Source organism: Salvelinus sp. IW2-2015, unplaced genomic scaffold, assembly GCF_002910315.2.
Source record: "Salvelinus sp. IW2-2015 unplaced genomic scaffold, ASM291031v2 Un_scaffold1441, whole genome shotgun sequence".
Lineage (NCBI taxonomy): Eukaryota > Metazoa > Chordata > Actinopteri > Salmoniformes > Salmonidae > Salvelinus > Salvelinus sp. IW2-2015.
In genome coordinates, this window is record NW_019942911.1 from 325,835 (window position 1) to 353,232 (window position 27,398).

The 27,398-nt window shown below is 45.8% G+C and overlaps 1 protein-coding gene across 2 annotated transcripts; it reads left to right on the plus strand.

Annotated features, from left to right (window-relative positions):
- The first annotated feature begins 640 nt into the window (after positions 1-640).
- Positions 641-26,604, plus strand: LOC112070866 (myosin-9-like). 2 transcript variants are annotated; one of them, XM_024138320.2, is made up of 41 exons: positions 641-780; positions 6,749-7,080; positions 7,344-7,500; positions 7,590-7,617; positions 7,780-7,873; positions 8,366-8,383; positions 10,207-10,299; positions 10,434-10,497; positions 10,943-11,041; positions 11,446-11,589; positions 11,722-11,817; positions 12,119-12,390; positions 12,626-12,799; positions 13,043-13,216; positions 13,429-13,543; positions 13,892-14,085; positions 14,257-14,378; positions 14,488-14,557; positions 14,641-14,801; positions 14,950-15,058; positions 15,179-15,310; positions 15,675-15,881; positions 16,179-16,316; positions 16,568-16,691; positions 16,873-17,044; positions 17,368-17,580; positions 17,771-17,915; positions 18,242-18,448; positions 18,961-19,065; positions 19,187-19,339; positions 19,688-19,936; positions 20,249-20,461; positions 20,732-20,944; positions 21,095-21,256; positions 23,994-24,122; positions 24,219-24,307; positions 24,423-24,546; positions 24,812-25,020; positions 25,152-25,260; positions 25,899-26,071; positions 26,446-26,604. In XM_024138320.2, exons 2-41 carry the CDS (start codon positions 6,754-6,756, stop codon positions 26,555-26,557), a joined length of 5,889 nt encoding a protein of 1,962 aa, XP_023994088.1. In that variant the 5' UTR covers positions 641-780; positions 6,749-6,753; the 3' UTR covers positions 26,558-26,604. The 2 variants fall into 2 exon arrangements, with proteins under 2 accessions (XP_023994088.1, XP_070295258.1); XM_070439157.1 differs by lacking the exon at positions 8,366-8,383.
- The last annotated feature ends 794 nt before the right edge of the window (positions 26,605-27,398 follow it).

The following is a 27,398-nucleotide window of genomic DNA, read 5'->3' on the forward strand; positions in this document are numbered from 1 at the left end:
AGGACAATTAATGTGGCAGGTTAAGAATAGTTAACATAGCAGGTTAGGAGAACTAATGTGGCAGGTTAGAATAATTAACGTGGCAGGTTAGGAGAACTAATGTAGCAGATTAGGATAATTAATGTAGCAGGTTAGGATAATTTACGTGGCAGGTTAGGAGAACTAATGTAGCAGGTTAGGAGAACTAATGTAGCAGGTTAGAATAATCAACTAGCAGGTTAGGATAATTCATGTAGCGGGATAGGAGAATGAGGTTATGGTCAGGAAAAGGGTTAGGCTTAGCTAAAATGCTACAAGGACAGCAGGTAACCTAGCAGTTAGAGTGTTGGGCCAGTAACCGAAAGGTTGATGGTTCGAATCCCTGACCAGACTACGGGAAAAATCTATCGATGTGCACTTGAGCAGGGCACTTAACCCTAATTGCTCTGGTTAAATGAGCTTCTGCTAAATTACTCTAACGTAAGTAGCCAAGAGCCAGTATAAGAGGGGCGGGCTTTTTATGGGCGTGGGCGTTTCTTACCTAGTCTTGGCGAGGACGCGGGTCGCAGTCAGACGTTTCTCACCTGTGAATGATAAAGTGGGTGGATCGTAGTTTAGATATGTCCACCCCATTTCAGTCACGCCCGGCGCAGAGACAACAGAAAGGGAAATAATTGAGAAGGAAATCATCTGCAGTAGGGTTTCTTGAGTTTGCTGTCGCGCGGAAGAAGTTGCCTTAGCAAACACGGAAACCGGTAGAGCAAACGAATTCACCCCGTAGTGCCTACAACCGAGTAGAAGGTAAGTTTATTTTTATCAAGGTTACCTATCAATCGGTCCCTCTGTAATCCTCGTGGGATGAGATCTATTTATAGTATGTTAGTGCTCTCTTCCAAATCTGTTGCGGGTAACTCTACAAACGACGACAGACAAGTAGGTTATTTTTATTAGTTCTGTGTCATGTGAGCTTTTGCGTTTTTATCGCGAATGTAGATCGAAAGGCGATGCGTCCAGCAGCATTCGCACTACTCGACGTCAAGGTAGCCTTGTCACTGTTTCAGGTGAGAACGTAGTCGGTGGTAGTAACGAAGGGACATTTGGAAAGATTGCAAACTAACGTTACATTACTAGTTGATGGGATTTAATATTGATACTCTTTCTAGTCATTTCACATTAGTCCCGTCAAATTTGCACTGTGACAGTTTGAGTATAGCCATTGAGTAAAGCTAACCTGGATGGCAGCATCTGCAAAGGTAAGCCAATTGTAGGCTACCTGTACAAACAATTATTATTTTACCTTTTCATGATAAGTAATTAACAATGACAACACCCAGCCAGTGTCCAATCCTATGCTCTGCTGCCCAAAATTGGTGGCTATTCCGAACCACAGCCATCAAACCTGTAGTAGTGCACTTTACGTTGACCAATTTACTATTTTTGGGAAGCTACGCTGAAAATATAGTTTACTAACCTACCAATAATTTCACACTGAAAGAAAGTAAGTTACCCTAAAAAAAACACCTGGTTTACTCAACTGAAGGCTAAAATACACTTTGTTTAAATATGACCCCAAAGTGATTTGTTCTTTCAATTTGTAGTCTGACATTTCAGAAAATGTCAAATGTATATTTTAGCCTATTAAACAAACCATGTTTCAAGTGAGAATTACGCAGGTCTGATGTGGAAAAATATACATTTGCCTACTAAATATTTAAATTACTAGTTGGACTAAATGGAGTACACTGCTCTCCAACACTGCCAATTTATCTGATGTTTGCTTGTCTTGGTTTGAAGTTGTAATTTGAGACCATGGCTTGGAGCACAAAATGCACGCACGCCCTGATATGGATCTGCCCTAAGGATACACAATTTGCACACACTCGCATTTCAATGGTTTTGGCACCTGAAATACTGGGTCTCGTGTTTGAGTTGTTTCGTATGGTAAAGGTGTGGCATTGAACTGTTGAGCCGAACCCGTATTCAGTTCAGTGAATGTCCTACTCAGGCCACTGCGCTGTCTTCAAGCTATTTAGCAGAATGCAATGTTCCTGGTAGGAATCGAGTCCTTCCTTGGGGACTAGACCATACACACCTTAAAATAGAATTATATGATTAGTACATGCATAGCTGTTCTGCAATCATATCTACCATCTTGCTTAGTTACTTCCCCCACCCATTTTTTATAGATACTAAAGTTGTTCATGCCTGGCCACTCCTAGTACCTGCATTAACTAGATGATAAGAGACAGCCTGGTCTCAGACTACACGTAACATAGTAAATGTAAATCCGGGTGACTCAAATTAGTATGATATGTTACATTTGGTATAGTAGGGCGCCAGGTAGCGTAGTGGTTAGAGCGTTGGACTAGTAACCGAAAGGTTGCAAGGTCAGCTGGGGGATTCGATAAGGTAAAAAAATCTGTTCTGCCCCTAGGCCGTCATTGAAAATAAGAATTTGTTCTTAACTGACTTGCCTAGTTAAATAAAGGTAAAATAAAAAATAGTTACGTATGACAGAAGGTTATTTAAGACAGAAAATAAAGTAGGGTGGTTGAGCGGGCAGGAGTATAAAGCGAATTTCTTGTAACCCAAAGGTTGTGTGTTCACATCTCATCACGGACAGTTTTAGCAACTTTCCGACTACTTTTTAGCTACTCTGCAACTACTTGGCATGTTGGCTAACCTTAAGCCCCTAACCCCAGCTAACGTTAGCCACCAAGCTAGCGTTGCTGACAACAAATTGGAATTTGTAACAGCACATGAAATGGATCATGGACATCCACAAATTAATACATACCATACGAAATGTAACATATCATACCAATTGGAGTGTCCCAAATTAACTTTTTACATCTACCCAAGAGTCAAGATTTTAAATAGGGGGGCATTAAGCCTACCTGGAGTGCCAGATGGGTGATGTTTGCACTGTTGGGACTATGCCATTGGTTCCATTGTGCCACGAAATTAAGCCCAGCTAGTATTTGACTGTTTTTTCAAAATGCTGTTTGTTTAAAACCAGGTGTGATGAGGTCACCACTGGCTAATGTCTAGCTCTGACAGACCTGCCCTGCTGTCCTCAGCAACACGTTTCAACACCTCTACGCACTTGTGTTCTTGGCCTCCATAAAATCCAGTCTTTAGCTTGGCTTCCCCCTGCCCTTTTTAACAGCCACCGACATGCCATCTCCATCTGCAGCACCTTGAGCTATCGGACTTTATTATGCTGTCTGACAACAGTTTTGAGATACAATGACTGCATAACATAGGTAAATGACACTGGTTGGTAGCAGAGTTGGATGTGTTGCCATACAGGATTTATAGCAGGGTTTCCCAACAACCAGGCTGCAAAGCATTGACTACCGGGCCGCCAAATAAATGTCTTATTTTTCCTGCTGGTTTATGACTATCATTTTCTTACCTTCTCTTTTCAAGTACTTTTTGAACACAGATCTAGACCCAATGCACGGAAATCTAATCGGGCAACTGCAAGACGAACCATGCCGGGTCCCTCGAGTTAATGGTTAAGGAGTTGTGTTAAAGGGCAATTCTGCCACTTTTCAACCTCAATCATTATCTCCAGCAACTTTTAAAATGTATTTATGTACATTTTTCAAATATGTAGATGGACACTGGTGTTGTGCTGGAGATGATGGAAATTAGCTTGAAAGTGGTGTAATTGCCCTTTTTAATTGACACTAGTCTTTTGAGTTGACAAGCCAGTCATACGAGTTGAAAGGTGACTAGGAAATCCTTGACAGTCACAGCCCGCTGTATGAGCTTACGCTGATCCTCTTAACACTATGACAATGGGTACCATCAATTGTGGATGTCAGTAGTGTCCTTTCTAGACTGAAGTTGGGCAATAAGACCCTCAGGAAATGCATGTCAACACTGCAACATCATATCACACAACTTCCTGTGGCAGTTGGCCCACAGTTAGCACTTTGTTGCTGAAAACCCACATTCATGTGACAGTCTCTCGTTCTCATGGTCGTCTTGTCTGCATTCCCTCATGTCTCCCACGAGAACCCATTCCTCCTATGTGTTTCAGATGGGGCTTACGTGCATGAGATCAGCCTGATTCCCAGATCTGTTTGTGCCAACTTGTCAGTCAGTGTCATTTTCGGTCTGAGTGACAAGTAGTTGGCGAGACGGCACAAACTGATCTGGGATCAGGCTAGCATGCGTGGGTCATTATGAGTGGGAACAGTCCTGATTTTAAGCTGTGTACTCACACTGGTTTACTCTGGTTTAGTAGTCCACTCCTGCTGGCACATGTAGTGGGCAGCCAACAGCATGTACACAGAGATCCTTGAGGTGATCCTCCCCCTCTGATGCTCTGATTAAAGACAGTCTGAGCCCATAATGAACTTAGAGACACCTGGATGTTATCCAGCTGGATGTTATCGCTCTGTCCCTCTCTCATCCCTCTCTATCCCCCTTTCTCTCCCTCTTTCTCTCTGTTCCTTTTTCACACTTTCTCCCTGACAGGGGGGACAGGGGTTAGAAACGAAACACAAAACACTGTTCAGTGTCACCACCTCAGGCACTATGGGTGACATGATCAACACGCGGCCATGTTTTGCATGGAAGCAGGAGAAACCCTTGAAATATATGCTGATCTGGACACAGCTTCATTAGCCTTCACCCAGTATAAGGCAGCGTTTACACAGACAGCCCAATTCTGATCTTTTTTCCACTTATTGGTCTTTTGAACTATCACTTAAGCTCTTTTCACGTAAGATCTTTTGCAGATCTGATCTAATTGGTCAAAAGACAAATTGGGGGTTCTGATTTGTGCTGCCTGTGTAAAATGCAGCCTGAGGCATAGAATTATAGTGGTGGACAAGGCAACCCTGTACAAGTTATGTAATCTTGAAGATATAGATCTCACCTGGAATGTAATTACAATGTTACCAAGGAGGTAAAAACTGGTTACGACTGGGTGTTGTAGTCTGTACTTGTAGCCTGAGGCCCATGAGTATGTACACACACACCCACACCCTTGAAAGAGTCATAGCTAGAGACACAAGCAGATAGAAATAGAAATTGACCTAGAATACCTGGGCCTGTATTCATAAAGCGCCTCAGTCCAGGAGTTCTGATCCAGGATCAGCCTTTTGGATCATATTGATAAAGATTATGGACAGGTGGGACCTTATCCTAGATCAGCACCAGAGCTACTCTGATGACGCTTTATGAATACAGGCCCAAGAATCGAAGGGGGGAGTAGTAGGTTAAGATGTGGATCTGTCTGTGTATTCACCAATTTAACCTGAAGAGTGAAGGTATTCCTAAAGAGACACGGCGTCTTGTTCTTAAGGGAGTGGTGGCTGAGTATAATGAAATGTCTGTCTAAACTTGCTCCAGACATTCCTCACTGGCTGTCCTGTTTTCTGTTCCCCTTCAAAGGAAGTTAGGGAGCCCTCATGTGTCTTCCTCTGACTGGTCTGCCGCTCTTTACTTGTCCGTAAGACGACGTTGTGTAATACATGACAGCTGGGGTCCATTCAATATGGCACACCGTAGCATTTTTGTTTTGCAACAAACCAAAAACCAAGTGTTTATTAGACAAAGTTCAGGTAGTCCCTTCATGTTGTCAACTTCATCGAGCATAGGCATCAAGCAATAGTGGGAATGTTCTGTTTTTGGTTGTTAAGGGATAGGAAGACAAGAGAAAGGTTACGATGCATGTATGGAACAGTTGTTGGAGAGAAGTGCCCGTGTCTATGTAGGGAGCACCCGGTCAATGCCCAGAAGTTGTCTTGTTGAGGGAAGCAGGAGTGACAAAGACCAGCGTGTAAGTGCCAAAGGTCATGATAGAAAGGTGTGTGTGACTCCGATGACGTGTGCATGCACAATTCCTGATTGTCACAACCCATTTAGAGTCTGATCCAGTTTATGCTTGGACAAAGTCGGTCCATAACGCCTCTTACGTCTCATGAGAAAATCTACCAAGCTTACAGCAGATCATCCTCGTAATACACCCTCATCATACAAACTCTAGCGTGCAGCCGAGCGTGTGCAAGCGGAGGTGTGTGCGCGTCCTCTCATACATGGCAAATATTCCTGAGAAGCACGTTTCATGTAACACATGTTTATTTCACGCATACCAATGCATTTTCAGCAAATGGGAATTACATGTTAAACCTTTGTAGAACAAGCTCGTGTTCAGCGTTCTCAACAATGATCACGTGTTCTGAAATGGTTACAGTAATATTATATATGACCTGAACTTAGACGGGTTGAGTGAATTATACACTTAAACATTTCACTCAAACTTCGTCTCTAAGGTATTTAATCCAAGGAACGGGACGCCGTATGACCAAAAGAATTACGTCAGTTGAGCTGTACCTTTAGTCATTTGGAACAGTCTGAACTGCACCTGCATGCTGTTTGTGGTTGCCCCTCACTTTAAAGTAAGGCATTTTGACCAAAATAGTTTGCTGGGCTGTAACAGTCTTCGGTTAGCTCAGCATGTCCGCATTTTTTCCCCTCTGGACACTTGTCCTATTTTCCCTATCCATTCTACAGCCATGTCAGAAGCAAATCAGTTATTGTACAAGGAGAAGCCGAACTCGATAAATCCGGTCATGTGTTCAGGACAAACTCCTGGGCCAAACCATGATCATCAATTAATTTTTCACCGGGTGTTTCCGTGACTTGTGTTTCTCCTCTCCGCTCTACAGCCACTATGTTCTGGCTCACGTTCCTTTCTCCAGCCTACCTCCTGGGTGGTCTTATCGTTGTTGTTGTCTTCGTCCCACAGCCACCATGTCCGAAGCGGACAAGTTCCTCTACAGAGACGGCGGTAAGGTCGCCAACCCCCTAGACCAGGCCGACTGGGCCACCAAGAAGCTAGTATGGATCCCTTCGGAGACGCTGGGGTTCGTGGCCGGCTCCGTCAAGGAAGAGAAGGGAGAGGAGTGTGTGGTGGAGCTAGCCGATACAGGCAAGAGGGTGACGGTGAACAAGGACGATATCCAGAAGATGAACCCTCCCAAGTTCAGTAAGGTGGAGGACATGGCCGAGCTCACGTGTTTGAACGAGGCTTCAGTGCTGCACAACCTCAAGGATCGCTACTACTCTGGCCTCATCTACGTGAGTGTTTTGCATGCTTCATATGCACATATTTACATACAGACAGAATCCACATAAATGCGCGTAAAATAACACATGTATACAGAGACTCTTATCCAGAACAATTTACATTTCTGATAAATACACAGCACTCTGGACAACCGATTTTGTAACGGCATATTGTTCACGTTCATCTTTTGCCATATTGTGAGATTTGGGTCAGAATCTTGGTGTAGATGGTTAGTGTTGCCTGTGTGCTCAGTCCCTTCTCTTGTAACTTTCAGACGTACTCTGGCCTCTTCTGTGTGGTGATAAACCCCTACAAGTACCTTCCCATCTACTCCGAGAACATCATTGAGATGTACAAGGGCAAGAAGAGACACGAGATGCCCCCTCACATCTACGCCATCACAGACAACGCTTACAGGAGTATGATGCAGGGTGAGAGGATGTGATGCCACACACCTGTGCCACATACACACCTGTGACGCGCGCGCACACTCACATGTATTTTCTGTCTTCTATTTCAGATCGTGAAGATCAGTCCATCCTCTGCACGTAAGCTATGTCTCTGCTCAAAATCTTCCTGGTTTTATTTATGCTTGTTGTCTAGCTCCTATGAGATGTATTTTGCCGTCTGATCCCTTCAATCAGCAACTCCTGTTCTCTCCCTCCCTCTCATTTCTCTCCTTCTCCCCTTTTCTCTCTCCTTTCCTGCAGAGGAGAATCGGGAGCTGGAAAGACTGAGAACACCAAGAAAGTGATCCAGTATCTGGCACACGTTGCCTCTTCCTTTAAGTCGAAGAAAGACCAGGTCAGTACCAGCCCTCCTTTTCACCTCCTCACTCCCCTTCTTCCTACACCTCCATTCTCTGTCCTCTGTAGTTGTCCTGTTCTGCTGCTCATTTTCTCATCCCCCTGTGCTTATTATGGGTAGTCAGGGTAGTTGTTCCTAGCATTCCTGTTTCAGGCCCGGACCTGCCTGTCTCGCCTCCCTGGAGTCACCAGGGCCAGTATTCATAAACCGTCTCAGAGGGAGTGCTGATCTAGGGCCAGTTTTAGCATTTTACCTCTCAATATGAGCGAAATTACATGGACGAGGCGACCTGATCCTTGATCAGCACTGCCTTCTACTGAGACACTTTATGAATAGGGGCCCATTTCCTGAATTCAGGTAGTTGAATACAGCCCATTGACATTGGATGGGACTGTAATGACTGTTGCATGACACTGTATTAGTTTGTTTTACCACTGTAGGCTAGTACTTGTGATCAACTCTTTCTCTTATCATCGTTCCCATCTCTAGGGTGCAGCGTTAGCACATGTGAGTTAATCGCTCGCCATCTCTCCCGCTTGCCAGCGCCCCCCCCCCCTTGATGTACATGTATGTTCTACTAACTGCAAGCTGTGTGCTGGTGTAATGTACAGGTGAAAGGCTGTATCTGAGGCGTGATGAAGTGTTATGTTATACCAAAAGCTTAACGCCTTAGAGATTTAGGACAAGAAGAGTACTGCGTGATATTTCAAATGACTGCATAGTAAAGCAGATCAAGTAACAATGCTTCGGACTGTTTACACAGGCTGCCCAATTCTGGTCTTTTTTTTTTCTTCACTAATTGGTCAAAAGACCAATCGGATCAGCTCTGAAAAAGATCTGTTATGTAGTGGGGGGGGGAGATCAGAATTGGGACGCTGTGTAAACACAGCCCTAGAATCAAATTGAAGTTGTGTGTGTTTAGCCATCAGCAAAGTGCTCATGAGTCAGGCCACACTAGTAGTGAAGGGGTAACCCAGTCTCATGTTTGTCTGACCTGTCCCACCCTGCTCCCTGGCCTTTGTCCACCTCATCTGGTTGGTCTTAGAACAAGTGGTCAACAACAAAAGCTGATTTACCTGTTTTGGGTGTTCCATGCCTGTGTGCTGTCTTGGGATCTTGGCGACTGTCTCGAATGTACTTTAAGTGCTTATCTTTTGTGCTTGTGTAAGTCTGGGCTTGTGGTTGGAACGGGAGTGTGTGTCGGAATGTGGAATATGTAACACGAATGAGTGGCTGTTTATTCGGAAATTATAGCTTCCCTGCGGTCATACTTTCTTGGTTTGTAGCATATCCTGCTGTTTACTGCTTACAGCTATGCACACCTGCTACTTTCTATATGTCTATGATGAAAACTGATCTAAGGCAGTATACACTCGGGACAGTTTTAGGTACACCATCACATTCACGAGAAATGGTTTGCTCCTACAGACAGTGAGTCAACTAGCTGTGGCTTGCTATAAAAAGCAGGCAGACGAGCATTGACGCATTCAGTTACTGTTCGATTGAATGTTCCAGTATCTCAAACGGTCGGCCTCCTATCTCAAACGGTCGGCCTCCTGGTCTTTTCACTCACGACAGTGTCTAGGGTTTACAGAGAATGGTGCGACAAAACAAACATCCAGTAAGAGGCCGTCCTGTGGGTGAAAACAGCTTGTTAATGAGAGGTCCAAGGAGAATGGCAAGAATCAGGGCCACAAATAAAGGCGGAATGCACAACTCCTCCATCCTTGTCACGGATGGGCTTTTTCAGCAGACCACCACACAGAGTTCCACTCCAATCAGTGGCACGCAATCACCAACGCTGGACACTTGAGAGGAAAAACATTCCCTGGTCCTACAAATCCAGGTTCCTGTTGAGTCATGCTGATGACAGTCAGGATTTGGCGTAAGCAGCATGAGTCCATGGCCTCATCCTGCCTGGTGTCAACGGTACAGACTGGTGGTGTAATGGTGTGGGGAAGGGTTTTCCTGGCGCACGTTAGGTCCCTTGATACCAATTGAGCAACATTTGAACACCACGCCTTGTAGAATTGATGCCCCGGGTCCAACCCGGTACTAGATGGTCGTACCTAATAAACTGGCCACTGAGTGTACCGTGTGCATAACATGGCTATAGTTCCACGACAAACGCATGGAGTCAAGCGGGTGCTCCCAATGCTTCTCGCCAAGATGAAATGCAACGCTTGCAGCAATGAATTAAGTAGTTGCAGCATCTTACTGCATGAATGCTCATGTTGAGTCATCCTGCCATCCTACTGCCATAATGATGACGTTTGGTATACCTGTGAGTATATTTGTGAATATACTGCATGTATATGTTTTGTCACCAGGGGGAGCTAGAGAAACAACTTCTGCAGGCTAACCCCATCCTAGAGGCCTTTGGAAACGGCAAGACGGTCAAGAATGACAACTCCTCCAGATTCGTAAGAACCTTCTTTTTTTTTTGCGTCTTTGCGCAATTATGTGATGGCGATAATGACGAGACCAGTATTGACTAACTGGATCCACTGCCAGCTGGTCTTACAAGTGACAAATCTCGCCTTATCTCTCTTCCCAGGGGAAGTTTATCCGGATCAACTTCGACGTCAATGGATACATTGTGGGAGCCAACATTGAAACTTGTATCCTTTCGATCAATACGTCGTCATAGTTCTAGAAGGACATGTACAGCCTTCAAGCTAGAATCGTTAGTTGAGAAACCTGAGGGATGGGCTTGGATAAATAAATACACACACGTGGCTAGAGCTATGGGTGTGAGGACTGACCATCCACGATGGCAACGTTTTAGTTTTAGCCATGCCTTGAAGCTATACAGTGTTTAACGTTTACATTTGTTTACAAACATTGGAGTCAAACAAGCTTATATTTTGGGTTCTGAGGGCGCACGGCAGTATCGCTAAGCTAATGAGGCAGTATAAGTTATTCTTCAAGAATCAATGGGTATGTATCACTCATAAGTCCAAAAATCGATGTAACAACTAAGGATTGTAGCTTTAACATCAAATATTCCGTAATTTATTGGTTGTCTGTGGTGGGTTTTCTTTTCTTGACGAACCATGTTGCCAGATCTGCTGGAGAAGTCCAGAGCCATCCGGCAGGCTAAGGATGAAAGAGCCTTCCACATCTTCTATTACATGCTCACAGGAGCTGGGGACAAAATGCGTTGTGAGTGACCAACAAACTCATTTTATATCAATGTTTATGCCATGTCATTTTTGGGGGGGGGGTTGCGGGGCGATTATTACATTTTGTCATTTTAGCAAAAACCTTTATCCCAAGTGACTTAGAGGAACAATTAGGATAAGTTCCTTCAAGGGTACATTAAACCAACAACTGTTCGGTTACTGGCCAAACACTCTTAACAGCTAGTTTACATGCCGGCCATTATTATAAGTATAATGGTTGGACTGTAAAATAAGTCTTGATTTTAAATCAAATTAAATCCACTAACACGTTTTACTTGAAGCCTGCAGATATAATGCTTTATAACTTGATATAACTAAAGCATATATCTTCCTTTTTATAATGTCTTATAGTAAAGCTTATGTGTTCTGTCTCTCTCTAACCAGCTGAGTTGTGTCTGGAGGACTACAAGAACTACCGCTTCCTGACCCACGGGAACGTGACCATCCCTGGTCAGCAGGACCGGGACCTGTTTGTGGAGACCATGGACGCCTTCAACATCATGAGCATCCCAGAGGAGGAGCGGATAGGTACGCTAACTCCCCCTGTCACGCCTGATTCTTAGCCTGTAATACTACAGTATTCTAATAGCTTTTTTCAAGATCAATGCAATTTCTGTAAATAACTGATGTCTTGTGATTGATGGTCTTGTTCTCCATCAGGTCTTCTGAAAACTGTGTCCGCCGTTCTCCAGCTGGGGAACATGAGCTTCAAGAAGGAGCGCAACTCTGACCAGGCCTCCATGCCTGATGACACAGGTACTTTACATCTGTTTTACACTAATCATTTCTGGGGTTCCCCCAGGATCGGTACTGGGTTCAATTTTTTTGTCTTTTAGTTCAGCAGTAGCTGACCTGTTTCTACTAATCAAGAGCTCTGTGATTTTAATTGAATCAAGTGTGTTCTGGGTTGGAACAAAAGTGCGCACCCTCTACTCCACCACTTGGGTCCTTAATGAGACTTTGTCTCCTGCAACCCTCCTTCATGGCTTCTACAACCCCTTACCTTCTCCATTCATCCAGCACCAGCCACTCATCCACCCCTTTCTCTCTGCCTCAGCGGCCCAGAAAGTGTGCCACCTGCTGGGCATGAACGTGACCGACTTCACCCGGGCCATCCTGTCCCCCAGGATCAAGGTGGGCAGGGACTACGTKCAGAAGGCCCAGACCCAGGAGCAGGCTGAGTTTGCRGTGGAGGCSCTGGCCAAGGCCTCCTACGAGAGGATGTTCCGCTGGCTGGTGATGAGGATCAACAAGGCCCTGGACAAGACCAAGAGACAGGGAGCCTCCTTCATCGGCATCCTGGACATCGCTGGCTTTGAGATCTTTGAGGTGAGCTGAAGATCGTGGGAGAGGGGTTTGTTGGTCATTGAATACAAAACAATGGCTTGGCGTGAGTGGTTGTTGATTGTCATTTGGTTTTCAAAATGCATCTTCATCTCTATTTAGATGGTGCGTGGATATCATTACTGCTTTCTCACGTTAAGATAAACGTTGCATTTCTGAGTTCCCACCAACAAGGTCTGTCAATGTGTAACTTCTGTCTTTTCCCCGCTTTCTCCTGTAGCTGAACTCGTTTGAGCAGCTGTGCATCAACTACACCAACGAGAAGCTGCAGCAGCTGTTCAACCACACCATGTTCGTCCTGGAGCAGGAGGAGTACCAGAGGGAGGGCATCGAGTGGAGTTTCATCGACTTCGGCCTGGACCTGCAGCCCTGCATCGACCTCATCGAGAAGCATGTAAGTATATCGCCACCTCCACCTCTTCCCTAATGGACCTGAGGCTTATGTGATTTGTTCTGTTCCAAATTACACATTGTCTTAGGATGGATTGCTGTTTATGCTTGTCCAAATGTTTTGTTTACCTGGCTGCTGTCACCAAATGCTAACTTGGGCATATTTTCCCCAAAACCAATGCAAGTCAATATCCCCTAAAGTTAGCATGTTTTAAATGTCCTCCACCTTTCTCTCTGCTGTTCCTAGGCCAGTCCTCCTGGTGTGCTGGCTCTGCTGGATGAAGAGTGCTGGTTCCCCAAGGCCACGGACAAGAGCTTTGTGGAGAAGGTGGTTCAGGAGCAGGGAAACAACCCCAAGTTCCAGAAGCCCAAGAAACTCAAGGACTCTGCCGACTTCTGCATCATCCACTACGCTGGAAAGGTCAGTTCACCACTCGTGGTGAATCTATCAATCACTAATTGGGTGGTAAAATTCAGGACTTTATGACTGTTTTTAGATCCTACAACCGGGATTTCTAAAAAAAAAAAACGGAATTTTGCAACCCGTATAATTTATCTTGAACCTGAGAAAATTGGTAATACCACAATGTCTTGACTGGTCAGCTATGTGATCACAAAATGGTTCCTCCCCAGGTGGACTACAAGGCAGATGAGTGGCTGATGAAGAACATGGACCCCCTGAATGACAACGTGGCCACGCTGCTCAACCAGTCCACTGACAAGTTTGTGTCGGAGCTTTGGAGAGACGGTAAGTCTCGTGAGATACTGAGAGCTGACTGGACCTGTGGCGTCTGAGGGGAGGAGGGCTCATAATGATGGTTATAGAATGCAATAAAACCATTAATTATGAGCTGTCCTCCCCTCAGCAGCTTCCACTAGACTAGAAAGTAACTGGGTTGGGCTGTAGACTCTAATAGTGTGATGTCACCTACTGTTGGTACATGGAACTGCATGTTTGGTGTTGGCCAATAGAACTGCAGCAACCTTTCTGTATGTTTTGAACTGAAAGTACATGGCGAAAGAAAATAACTGCAGGAAAGATGAGTTGATAAGTGCTATCTATGATCCTGTTGCTCCTTTTCATTCTCTCTCTCAGTGGACCGTATTGTGGGCCTGGACAAGGTTGCTGGGATGTCTGATGGGGGGATGCACGGGGCCACTAAGATCCGTAAGGGCATGTTCCGCACCGTGGGCCAGCTCTACAAGGAGCAGCTGTCCAACCTCATGACCACTCTCAGGAACACCAACCCCAACTTCGTCCGCTGCATCATCCCCAACCACGAGAAGAAGGTATGGTGTCTAGTCATCAAATCTTCCATTGCTCAATGAGTGATTTGACTATAAACTTAAATAATAAATATATGATAAATGAGGCACAGGCAGTTAGTTGGTCTTTGCTTCAGCACATGTACTATAAAAAAAAATATTTAAAATCCTGACGCTTCACTTCATCACTGTCAGGCTGGTAAGCTGGAGCCCCATCTGGTTCTGGASCAGCTGAGGTGTAATGGAGTTCTGGAGGGGATCCGTATCTGCAGACAGGGCTTCCCCAACCGCATCGTCTTCCAGGAGTTCAGACAGAGGTAACCACGGAAACATATCTTTGTGTGGTCATCTCCTTCCTGTTTATCAGCTTCACTGTCAGCAGACTAGCCTCTTACTGTTTAACTTAAACTTCTCCTGCTTTCCCAGATATGAGATCCTCACTCCCAACGCCATTCCCAAGGGATTCATGGACGGCAAACAAGCCTGTGTGCTCATGGTAAGAGGCATCCGAACAAACCATCGTTCAGCAGTCTTCCAATGTCATTCCCAAATGTCATCCTCTCTCCTTCCTCTTCCCAGATCAAGGCCCTGGAGCTGGATTCCAACCTGTTCCGGATTGGCCAGAGTAAGGTGTTTTTCCGGGCCGGCGTCTTGGCCCACCTGGAGGAGGAGAGGGACATTAAGATCACCGACATCATCATCAGCTTCCAGTCCTGGTGTCGTGGATACGTGGCCCGCAAGTAAGGAATTTGTCATTTGGAGCAGTGACTAGCATAGGTTTGGCTTGTGATTTTTCTACTGTATATTAGTTGGTGTGAGCATGCTACGTACACATACTCCAATAACATCATGTAGATTGATTGAACGTTTTTTTTTGTCTGTCTCCAGAGCCTTCATGAAGAGACAGCAGCAGCTGACTGCTATGAAGGTGATCCAGAGGAACTGTGCTGCTTACCTCAAACTCCGAAACTGGCAGTGGTGGAGACTCTTCACTAAGGTATATGCACTGTTTACATCCATATGGGAGCATCCTAATATCAGTGTTGCAGACCTCATCCCCTACTTCTCAGCTACCTGCATTGTCCTGAGTCCCCGTCCTCTTCCCCTACTCCCCCAGGTGAAGCCTCTGCTGCAGGTGACCAGGCAGGAAGAAGAGATGCAGGCTAGGGAGGATGAGCTGGAGAAGACCAAGGAGAGGCAGCAGCAAGCTGAGGAGCAGTTGCAGGAGTTTGAGGCCAAGCAGCAACAGGTATGGAGTGTGCCTTCTAGTAATTCTATTTCTATGGATTAGACTAGGCTCCAATGTAAGGTAATGACTGGTACACTCAGAACGATTATGAATTGGTGCTTTTCAATACGTCTTATTGGTGTAGTTTCCCAGACAGACTAGTCCTGGACTAAAAAGCATTTAACTGGGATTTGCCATTGAGTTTGCTATTTAGTCCAAGGCTTAATCTGTCCAGGAAATCGCCCCTAGTGTCTTACACATTGTTGATGGATGGAGTGAATTACTTCCATACCATTTAACACCATAGTATCATAAACCAACCAGCATCTCAGCCTTGGTGTGTATCATTGCCCTGTTTCTAACACATGCCCCCCACTCCCCCTAGCTGCATACAGAGAAGCTAGCCCTGCAGGAGCAGCTGCAGGCGGAGACGGAGCTGTGCGCCGAGGCGGAGGAGATGCGCTCCAAGCTGGCCACCAGGAAGCAGGAGCTGGAGGAGATCCTCCACGACCTGGAGTCCAGAGTGGAGGAGGAAGAGGAGAGGGTCACCCAGCTACAGACCGAGCGGAAGAAGATGCAGACCAACATCACGGTAGTTCAACTTTTTTTTTTTAAGTTATATTATTTATGGTGGACTTTAACTTTCCCTTGTTAATTGAGCCTTGTGGTCCAAACCTGTCAGTCACATGTAAAGATGAACTTTATTTCTCCTATTAAATTGCCTTTGCAAATTTGTAAATTTTCACTGGTTTTCATTTTCCCTTCCATTTCACCCTCCAAGGGGTGTGGTGCTTTTAATGAACTTGGAGAGGAAGAGAGTGATGGAAGGAATTGAGGTGAAAACATCTGAATTAAAAAGTTCCATCTCTCTCCCTCCATCTGTCTTTAGGACCTGGAGCAGCAGCTGGATGAGGAGGAGGCAGCCAGGCAGAAGCTGCAGCTGGAGAAGATGACTACAGATGCCAAGCTGAAGAAGATAGAGGAGAATGTCATGGTGCTGGATGACCAGAACAACAAACTCAATAAGGTTTGTAGTACAAGTTGAGGCATTAGCATGTTTTTTCAGATGGATGGAAGAATAAAATAATCAATTGGGCAGTTATTCAATCATTCCAGCAATAAAGCAAGTAATCATGGACCAATTTTTATTAAGAGTAAAGTAGGGACTAGGTGTTATCTTTGAATGTAATATCCGGTTGTGCTCTTATGGTTCAGACATTGTGTAACCTTCTGGGGTTGTTATTTTGTAACAGTGTGGGGTTATTTGTTTACTTGCAGGAGAAGAAGCTGTTGGAGGAACGTATCTCAGAGTTCACCACCAACCTGACTGAGGAGGAGGAGAAGTCCAAGAGCCTGCAGAAACTCAAGAACAAGCACGAGGCCATGATCACTGACCTGGAGGGTAGGTGGACCGTAGACCTACAATGACATAGGTTCTATGTTTATGAGGTGAACCACTTTTCCTTGTTTCTTATCCTTCGTCTGTACTGATCTGAGAGAGCCGGTGAGAGCAATCTGAGACCAAGAGACCACTTAAAAGTATTGAGACACAACCCTGGTTTCCCATCCCTCTCCCTCACCAGACCGGCTGAGGAAGGAGGAGAAGAGTCGTCAAGAGCTGGAAAAGAACCGCAGGAAGCTGGAGGGAGACTCCACGGAGCTTTATGACCAGATGGCTGACCTGCAGGCCCAGATAGCCGAGCTCCGAGCCCAGCTGGCCAAGAAGGAGGAGGAGCTAATGGCTGCGCTGGCCAGGTGAGGGGGAAGGGAAATGCATGATTGGAGAAAGGGGCCTAAATTCATTTACTGATTTGTCATTTTAAAAATGACACATTATAGGCCGCATGTATGGGGGGGGGGGGACGCAGGCCACATTAAATTGGCTTGCGGCCCGCATTTGGTTGGCCTGAAGGAGATGTTATTTTACTTTCCATTGAAAGAGTTTAATCTGCTGTTTATTAGGATCTCATTAAGCCCATACAGTAAAACCAAAGCTGACAAAATAGTCTTGTATGACTTTTAATTTCAATGCTTTACACTCTAACCCCCATCCTCCTTCGCTCCCCACCCCCCTCCAGGATAGAGGAGGAGGCCGCGGCCAAGAACACGGCCCAGAAGAAGATCCGGGAGCTGGAGGCCCAGCTTTCTGAGCTGCAGGAGGACCTGGAGCTGGAGAGGGCTGCCAGGGCCAAGGCTGAGAAACACCGCAGGGACCTGGGAGAGGAGCTGGAGGCTCTGAAGACTGAGCTGGAGGACACACTGGACTCCACTGCAACACAACAAGAGCTCAGGTACTGGGCGCGTGCATGCATGCACACACACACACACACACACACACAGTTGGAGGTGAGGGACAGTGGTTTGCCATGTGTAAATGTCAAGTTTTAGTTATAGACCATTACCTGTTGAGAAGACATATGGGGCCAGTCCTCAATTCCCCTCTTCCTCCACCACTTTCAATCGCTCTCTCCTGTTGTTCAGAACCAAGCGTGAGACTGAGGTGACCCAGCTAAAGAAGGTTTTGGAGGACGAGGCCAAGGTGCACGAGCAGCAGGTGGCCGACATGAGGCACAAACACAACCAGGTCTTCGACGAGCTCAACGAACAGCTGGAGCAGGCCAAGAGGGTGAGGGCTCACTTAAACTGCATTATACTGTTCATATGTAGGCATCATGGGAATTTCTCTCTTTTGGGGGGGCATATGGTTCTCTAACATGACTGTGTGAATGGTGGAATCTTTATTTAAATTTTATATTGCCTGTCGATTGACCGGTCAGCCCGTAACATTCAAGGTTTTACTGTAACAGTTTGTATTTCATATTGAAGTCTTCATCAGCATGAATTTATATAACCAACATGAACACTTTCTCGGAAGTAAAAAGAGCTGTACTTCATAGTATTTCGGTAGAGAACCGCYGATGTAACCTCCTGCCCATGTGTCTGCTCGTTCAGAACAAGGCGTCAGTGGAGAAAGCCAAGCAGGCCATGGAAAGCGAACATAATGAGCTGGCCATCGAGCTGAAGACCCTGAACCAGGGGAAGAGTGAGTCAGAGCAGCGCAGGAAGAAGGCTGAGACCCAGGTCCAGGAACTGCAGATCAAACACACTGAGAGCGAGAGGCAAAGGAAGGAGCTGGCCGAGAAGGTGGCAAAGATGCAGGTAGGTGTGGGTTGGATGCTTGGCTGTAGCTGATGGAGAAAGGAATATGAGGCAAGAGGGTGAATGAATGGGGTATGCAGAACACTTTGGGGGTTTTCAAAGTATTATGTTGGTGGATGGATAGATTAACATGATACAATTGTATTTGTCACATGCACCGAATACAACAGGTGTAGACCTTAGCGTGAAATGCGTACTTATGAGCCCTTAACCAACAATACAGTTCAAGAAATGGATTTAAGAACATTTTTACTAAATAAAGTACAAAATAAAGTAATACAATAACGAGGCTATATACGGGGGGGGTACCGAGTCGATGTGCAGGGCTACAGGTTAGTTGAGGTAATTTGTACATGTAGGTAGGGGTGAAGTGACTGCATAGATAATAAACAGCGAGTAGCAGCAGTGTGAAAACAAAAGGGGGGGGGGGGGGAAAATGGATGATAATGGATTGACGTGGTTCTGGAGGATGTGGTTAAATGGCTGTGTTAATTCCTCCTTTCTGTGTCTAGTCTGAGCTGGACAACGTCAACAGCGTGTTGAGTGTGGTTGAGAGCAAGTCCATCAAGGCAACTAAAGACTGTTCCACTGTGGAGTCTCAACTGCAGGATGTACAGGTACGGTCACACAGACACGCTCACCAACAGAGACTCGTGCACACACCCATGTTGTGCTCTTTAGAAATGGCCTTAAACACACACTAACCATTCTTTCTCTCTTTTTTTGTCCTCTTTCTAGGCGCTGCTCCAGGAGGAAACTCGTCAGAAGCTCTCCTTCTCCACTCGTCTGCGTCAGATGGAGGATGACCAGAACAACCTGAGGGAGACGCTGGAGGAAGAGGAGCTGGGCAAGAAGAACACGGAGAAGCAGCTCTACACCCTCCAAGCTCAGGTTAGTACCAGCTCTACACCCTCCAAGCTCTGGTTGCTAGCACATTCCTCTGTCCCTCTATCTCCATAATACTACCCAGTTTTGTTTCCCCTATCGTACATGTATTACACCACCTCACTGAATGCAAACAGAAATCTTCCTATTTTCTCAATAAAATCCCGATTTTGAACTATGCCACCTTGTACGCTTGGACATACAAACCATGAAGTCTGAGGCATTTCATGTATTTTACGTATTGACACGACTTGATGCTTTAGCTTGACCAATCGGCACTACATTTCATGTGCATCTCTTCCCCTCCCTTTTTACCTTTCTACCAAACTTCTCATACTCTTCTCTTATCCTCAGCTGACGGAGATGAAGAAGAAGATRGAGCTGGAGACCCAGTCCCTGGAGGGGGCGGAGGAGAACAAGAAACGGATGCAGCGGGAGCTGGAGGGCGTGGGCCAACAGCTGGAGGAGAAGGCATCGGCCTACGACAAGCTTGACAAGACCAAGACCCGTCTGCAGCAGGAGCTGGATGACATGATGGTGGACCAGGACAACCTCAGGCAGACGGTGTCCAACCTGGAGAAGAAGCAGAAGAAGTTTGACCAGGTGAATGGGTTGATGGGTGATGGTGGCATAGAGGTTCTATAGCAGAGGTGGGCAGTGAGCACCTCTGGTCCTAGATGGCCGAAGACTGGAACCACTGCAGCCCTCAAGGACTAGATAACCCTGTTTTTAGAGGCTTGTTTTCTAGATTGACTCACTGGCCCATGACAAGCGATTCATAAAATGAACGTGTAATGATTGATGTATTGATCAATCATTTCAGGTTCAAATTTGCTTCGAGCACTATATCAAAACAAAAATTAGATTTGACTCAACTGTCTTACTGAAATATTTTCTCGCCTGTCCTGATAACAGATGCTGACTGAGGAGAAGACCATCTCCAGCCGGAATGCTGAGGAGAGGGACCGGGCTGAGGCCGAGGCCAGGGAGAAGGAAACGCGGGCCCTGACTCTGACCCGCGAGCTGGARACCATTAAGGGCCTGAAGGATGAACTGGACCGGGCCAACAAGGTCCTCAAGGCAGAGATGGAGGACCTGGTCTCATCGAAGGACGACGTCGGTAAAAGTGTAAGTCCGATCACAGATGTTGTTGTAGAACTCTCTAGAAGGATAGTGGAACTATTGATAGTGGGTGAMTCAAGTTCTCGATTCCTTGCGTCCTGTCTTCTAGACTCCTAAAAATGCAAGTCCAGTCCGACCTCCTCCTCCAATGTGTTTTACAAATCGGAAGGATGTGAAAGACTTGAGGATAGTTTGGAACTTTTCCAAACGCTGCAAAATGTGAATGCCCCATCCCTCCCAAACTCCCTCATTCCTCCTTTTTGTCTCTTGGTGCAGGTCCAYGAGCTGGAGAAAGCRAAGCGTGCCATGGATCAACAGCTGGAGGAGATGCGYGTGCARCTGGAGGAACTGGAGGACGAGCTGCAGACCACGGAGGACGCCAAGCTGCGTCTGGAGGTCAACATGCAGGCCATGAAGGCCCAGTCCGACAGGGACCTGCAGGCCAGAGACGAGCAGGGTGAAGAGAGGAGGAAGCAGCTGGTCAAACAGGTACTGGGTTGTGTTCATTACATACCAATTGGAAGAAAACAGTCTGAAACCGGAAGAGAGTACTTGAACTTATCCAATAAGAAATGCTAATTCAAAAAAAAAATATTGAACCTACTAAATACAGCCTTGGATCTGTGTGATGTTCCCCAGGTGCGTGAGTTGGAGACTGAGCTGGAGGATGAGCGGCGGCAGAAAGCCCTGGCCGTGGCTGCTAAGAAGAAGCTGGAGGTGGACCTGGGAGAACTGGAAGCAGGCATCAGCATGGCCAACAAGGGCCGTGACGAGACCCTCAAACAGCTGAAGAAATTGCAGGTAATACAGAGGGACGCACACAGGAGGGCAGTGTGAGTTGAGGCTTTTACTGGTATTTCCAGGATTTTCCACTAGGGTTGCTGCATGTATGAAATGTTTTGTAATTGACACCTTTCCAATCAATTAAAAGGTGTTGGCTTGCCAATTGCTAGACCTGGGTCTGAGTCTCGGTCGGGGCTACCCCCTGAATTTGCTATATTATACTTCCATGGTTGGTTTCATTGACTCTCCCTTTTAATTGACCAATATTCTTTTTGCTACAACTTCCAAGTCTGTTGGAGAGGATCAGCTTGTGCAAATTGAGGTATAGAATCAATAATCTACAAAAAGTATTCCCTGCCAAATAATAGGTTTTGTGCATTGCGTTAGTTATGTTATAGGGGTGAAGGTTAGTGTTAGGACAGACAAACGCACTACCATGATACACTTCCACACTCCACCCCCAGGTGGCAGCAGCAACTGGGTCGAGATGCTGAGCCAAGTCTTTATTTGCACATAGGTGCTGCCTATGAAGGTGATAGTCAGTGTCCCAGCTGACGTAGCTGCTGGTTTTGTTTGGTGGCCACGAGGCCTTTCCTTTGTTTTTGTCTTTAGTTTGGCCTTTTTTATATATATTTTGTCACCATATAAACAAATAATAACCTGCTTGGACTGGCCGTCCAACACAATTCCCCAAAATGTTCAAGCTACGTTTGCTCCATGCGGTGGGGTGTGGCATGAAGTGACTTAAAGGGATCATGCATGATCTTCTACGTACCTGGAGTCTGAACTTGTGGATACCATTTTGTTTGTCTCTGTGTGCTGTCTGAATGTAGTTGGCAGTAGTTGAGTGAATGCTAACTAGCATTAGCGCAATGATGAAGTCTACGGGTAGCAATGCAGATGTTTGTCTATAGTATGCTAGGAGAGGTTTTGAGCAGTGCTAGTTATGGTTAGCTGATTTCAGCTGATGGTTTTTGGTGAACAAATGTTTGGAGGTGGCCACGAGGCTAGTACATTGTTTGSAGCTGGTATTCCTTATCTACAGTAGGGCATTTTAATATTTTATTTTTTGGTATTAGATTTCTCAGTTGAGTCTGAGGATGTGCTAGGCTAGTGGCTAACTGTTGCTATGTTTGGTAGCATTTGGTGCATGGCGTGGTTCTCTGAGGCTTGGTGCATGTGTTTTGGTTAGCGGTGAGCTAGTGGCCTACTGAYTTGTCAGTTGTTTTATTGGTTGTCTTTGGCATACTGATTTTTAACTATGGGGGTATTTGAACCAGCAGTGTGTGTAGAGGATCGTGGGATTTTCCTCAGGCTAATGAGGGATCAGTTATTTCAGGTGGCAGAAATGCTGGAGGTTGAAATAGCAGAGGAGTTGAACGAGGTTACTTTGAATGGTCAGTGCTTTTTGGGTTCCTTGGGACATCCTCAACTCAAACTTTAACCATAATCTTATCCACTTCAAATGGGGGACGTCCCAAGGATCCCGGATAGCGAGGACTGTTGAACAGACAGGTGTGTTTTCTCTGGTTGTTGGGTGTGGCAGGGGTATGGCATGATGAATAACGTATTTAAAGGGCAGCAGCCATGCTGACAGTGTTCCCTAACCCCCATTGTCAACTGGTCATTCAGAACAGCGCTTTGTTTAATTGACATTCCACTTTGTTTCGTACTGAACGCAGCCCGAGTTGAGTTTCTCAAGGATAGTTGAGGTATGCCCAGTTTGTAAAGTTACACATGTTCAGAAGAGTGCTCATGAAAAACAATAGGGAGGAGGATTTGTGGGGGGCCCTGGAGGAAACGACATTATTTGCTGAACTAGGAAATCGTTATTGTCTCTAGCTGAGACCACCTGGGCAGAGAGATGATGTAGTGTGCCTTCTGCAGGTTGAGATTCATGTGTCTATTTAAGGACATGTTCCTTGTCAAAGTAGGTAAGGTTGTGGTTCCTCAGCAGGCTGACCGTGAGCTTGTTTAGGTGTCAGATTTAGCTGACAATTTTCTCACTAAACTGAAGGAGACTTCCCAGTCGTGATGCTAGTGAGAATCCGCTAGAAGACCTGATCTGGGTTTTGCGGGGTGACGCTGCTGTTTTTTTGAGGCGAATCAGGAGCTTGAAAAATAGTTTGGAGGAGCCAGATCCACCGGTTTTGTCACTTCCTGTTGAGGCGCGGTTGACAGTTCCTGTCGCATGGAGGCCTAGTGCGTCTCCTGTTAAGGTGGAGGAAAGCGAGGATATGGCTGGTGGTTTCCCTCCAGTGAGCACTCCGGGCTGAGCAAAGAGGCGTTGGGGAACGGTTGTTCCTAGTGAGTGTTCTGAAGTTGGTTAATGTTCACGTGTCCCTGGTGGTGGTTGCTCCAAGTCTCATCGGCGCTTGCATATCCGATGGCGCTTGTGACCATGGGCCTAGTTAATGGAGTTGGTCTCAGTTTAGAACCAGACGGATCCCAGCTGGTGCCTTGAACAAACCAAGTCAGACCTTTGGCAGGAAGTAATTATCTGAGTGCAGAGCAGTGAATTTGATGCTTTTGGTTTTGAGAATGGCTTGGTCTCTCACACGTGGTAACCTTCTCTATGCACCAAAAGTGAGTTGAAGGCATGTTCAACAGCTGCTAGAAGGTTTACACCAACAAAAACGTAGTTCACAGCTCACTACAAATTAGGCAGTGTGCAGTCTATTTCAGTAGAATGATACCAAGCCCTACAGTCTGGTGTGGTACTTGACTCAGTCCTTTGTGGTTCTCTCCTATACAGGCCCTGTTGAAAGATCAGATGAGGGAGCTGGAGGACCTGCGTCTGTCCAGGGACGAGGCCCTCAACATGGCCAAGGAGAACGAAAAGAAGGTCAAGGCAATGGAGGCTGACACCATCCATCTCCAGGAGGTATGCCCATCTGTCTGCAGGTCTCGCTCGCTGTCTCCACCCGCACTGTCCGTATTCTTATGCTCATCATGACATACTCCTCTCAATCTTCCATAGGAGTTGGCGTCTGCTGAGCGAGTYAAGAAACAGGCCCAGACAGAGAGGGACGAACTGCAGGACGAGCTCAACGGCCACAACTCTAAGAAGTACGGCTCAGACACCTCCATAGAAACACTGAAATTGCATTAATTTGCATGGAATTTGCCATTTCTGTGATGGTTTTCTTCCTCCCAACCAAATGTATCTCCCCCTCGCCCTCAGTTCCCTGACGGGGGATGAGAAAAGGAGGCTGGAGACTCGTATCGCTAAGCTAGAGGAAGAAATGGAGGAAGAGCAGTTGAACACAGAGATGGTCAACGACCGCTTGAGGAGAAACACACTGCAGGTAATGAACTGATCGCAAAGCTGAGGAGCTGCACCGAGAAAGTATTTCAATTGTATTTATCTGGGTTAGTCACAGGGAGATAAAGGGAGAGGGATTCTGTTTGAAGAATAATTGACTTCTGTTATGTAGTGTTTCAACCTGAATCGTTAGCTCTATTTGTAGAATTACTCAATTGAGATAAATACACCATGTCTAATGTTATGGGCCGGCCACTACATTGTCCAGTTCATCTCAATGCATAGTCTTGTCCATACCTCCGCCCTAGACCGACCAGCTGATCACTGAGCTGACAGCGGAGCGCAGTACCGCCCAGCGCCTGGAGGGCACCCGGGCCCAGCTGGATCGGCAGAACAAGGAGCTGACGCTCAAGCTGCARGAGCTGGAGGAGACTGTGAAGTCCAGATACAAGGCCTCTATCGCTGCCCTGGAGGCCAAGATACTGCAGGTAGAGGAGCAACTGGACTTGGAGTCCAAGTAAGTAAAAACCATTGGCTCGGTCTCCCTTAGTCTTTCCTCAAGTCCTCTCTCCTTGCTTCCTTCTCAATGTATTGTAGGAGAGGATCCAAGGTCCCTCCCCTTTGACCTATGAATTTTTTCTTTCTAAGGGAGCGTCAGCAATCGTCCAGGCTGGTCAGGCGCGCGGAGAAGAAGGTGAAGGAGGTGCTGCTGCAGGTGGAGGACGAGAGACGCAACACAGAGCAGTACAAAGCAGAGGTGGGTCCTCTGCATAGAACTAGATCAGTTAATTGCTAGAACGGAGCGATCAAATCCATGGAAGCCATGTTTGTATTTGATACCATTCGACCTCAGCCATTACTATGAGCCCTTCCTCTCCGATTAAGGTGCTACCAACCTCCTGTGGTGTGTGTGTGTGTGTGTGTATAGTCCCAGGTGCAATGTAACCAGACAAGCGATATGACGGATGCATATTGTATAATCTCCATGTATTGTAAAGGTCTGGGGTGTTCATTAGTCAGATTGGTTCCTACAGTAAACKTTTCCGTTGGAGAACAATCTGAAGTAAATGGAGAGGGACCTAACTGAATTTGTCCAGTAAACTCTAGTTTTGGTTGCAAAATGTTTTCTTTTTGGAGTAAACGATTTCTGTTACAAAAAAAACATTTTGCAACAGACTAAACATTTTCCAATGGAAACCGACGAATGAATATACCCCAGATAATTTGTGCAGACCTGTCGTGAATCTGTGCTGATATCTGGAAAACAACCAGAAACCACATGCTGTATAGATGCAGCCACTGAACCACCTTGCACAGTTACTGTATAGCCTCCATAGATGAAGGATACATAGATTTGCAGCCACTGCTCGAACGTCCTCTGCCTGTACTCCACAGGCGGAAAAGGCGAACAACCGCACACGTCAGCTAAAGCGTCAGCTGGAGGAGGCAGAGGAGGAAGTGACACGGGCCAACGCCAACCGCAGGAAGCTGCAGAGGGAGCTTGAGGATGCCACTGAGTCGCAAGACGCCGTGACCCGAGAGGTCAGCACCCTGAAGAGCAAGCTCCGGTATGGTCGTCCCGCCACTCTATATTCATTAGTGAAATGTTGCACAAGGTTTAGTTAATGGATTGTGTAGAGCAGAGTTTCCTAAACTCGGTCCTGTGGCCCGCCCTGGGTGCACGTTTTGGTTTTTGCCCCAGGTATAGAGTATGTATGTCAGGTAGAATAGGTGATTGTGTCATTTATTTGTAACATTTMTTTTGGCAACATTCTGAACTCACGAGTAATGGCGTTTTTGGCACCTTACAGAAATACAATGCGTTACTGTGTCTGACTTTGAACAAGCATAAAAGGATCTCAAAATGTGTTACTTTAAGTAATTRCACAGTCATAAAACCTGCTACCAAATATCTCTGAAGTGGTTGATTTACTCTTTGCAGGCGCGGGGACTTGCCTTTAAACATGCGCCGTGTCATGAATCGCACAGGCATGGGGGACAGTGATGAGGAGATGGATCTGCCCAGCGACGCATCCAAGCCTATACCTGAGTGAGATGAACGTGACAGGAGAGAGCAGTCAACTTTTTTACAGGGACCATACTGGAAATGCAATATCTATCATAGATTTAAATAGTGCATTCTATAGCGGACTGCTCATTCAGCCATGCTTGCGATCATACAAATAATTGTATACCAAGATTTTTACTATTCTCTTCAGTGTTTTGACAATCTGTTTTGTTCAGGTAGGCCTAGTAGGAGATCTGAGATCGTTCTCCTAGATKTACTAATTGACGTTTGAAATCTGTACAATGCATTTTGTGCATGTGTGCAAAACAAATCTGTGGCCAAATTTATATATTTTGTCATGAATGTGACTTTTTTTAGAGGCTAGCTTTCCAAATTATATTTGACATTCTAGATCCTTTTTTGTACTCTGCCATCTTCAATATTATACAAAGTATATTATTCAGACATGGTTTAGCAGCTTAAATTGTTACTGTGGCTAGAATACACCACAATATCCGTTGCGACCTCTTTTTCCCCTGGAACTTGTWTGATACTGTTTCTGCCATCTTTTGCTGTGCACATGGATTTATTTTCTTTATGAATGCAGTAATTTAATATGGTTAATTAGTGGGGGGGGGTTTTCACTGCTATTTTCTGCACGCACAGCTATACTTCTCTATTCATCCTCATTGTAGTACTTGCATCACATTAGGACATGAGGTTTGCACACAGTTATTACATCTACAGATGGAGCCTGCACTTTATATGTAACGGTCACACTGGAATAAAGTTTGTGCATACACTGAGAATAACTACAGCCTTAACACTTGAAAATCGGATTATGCTGAAATGTGTGTGGGGGGGGGGGGTCTTTTCCGATAGTTATT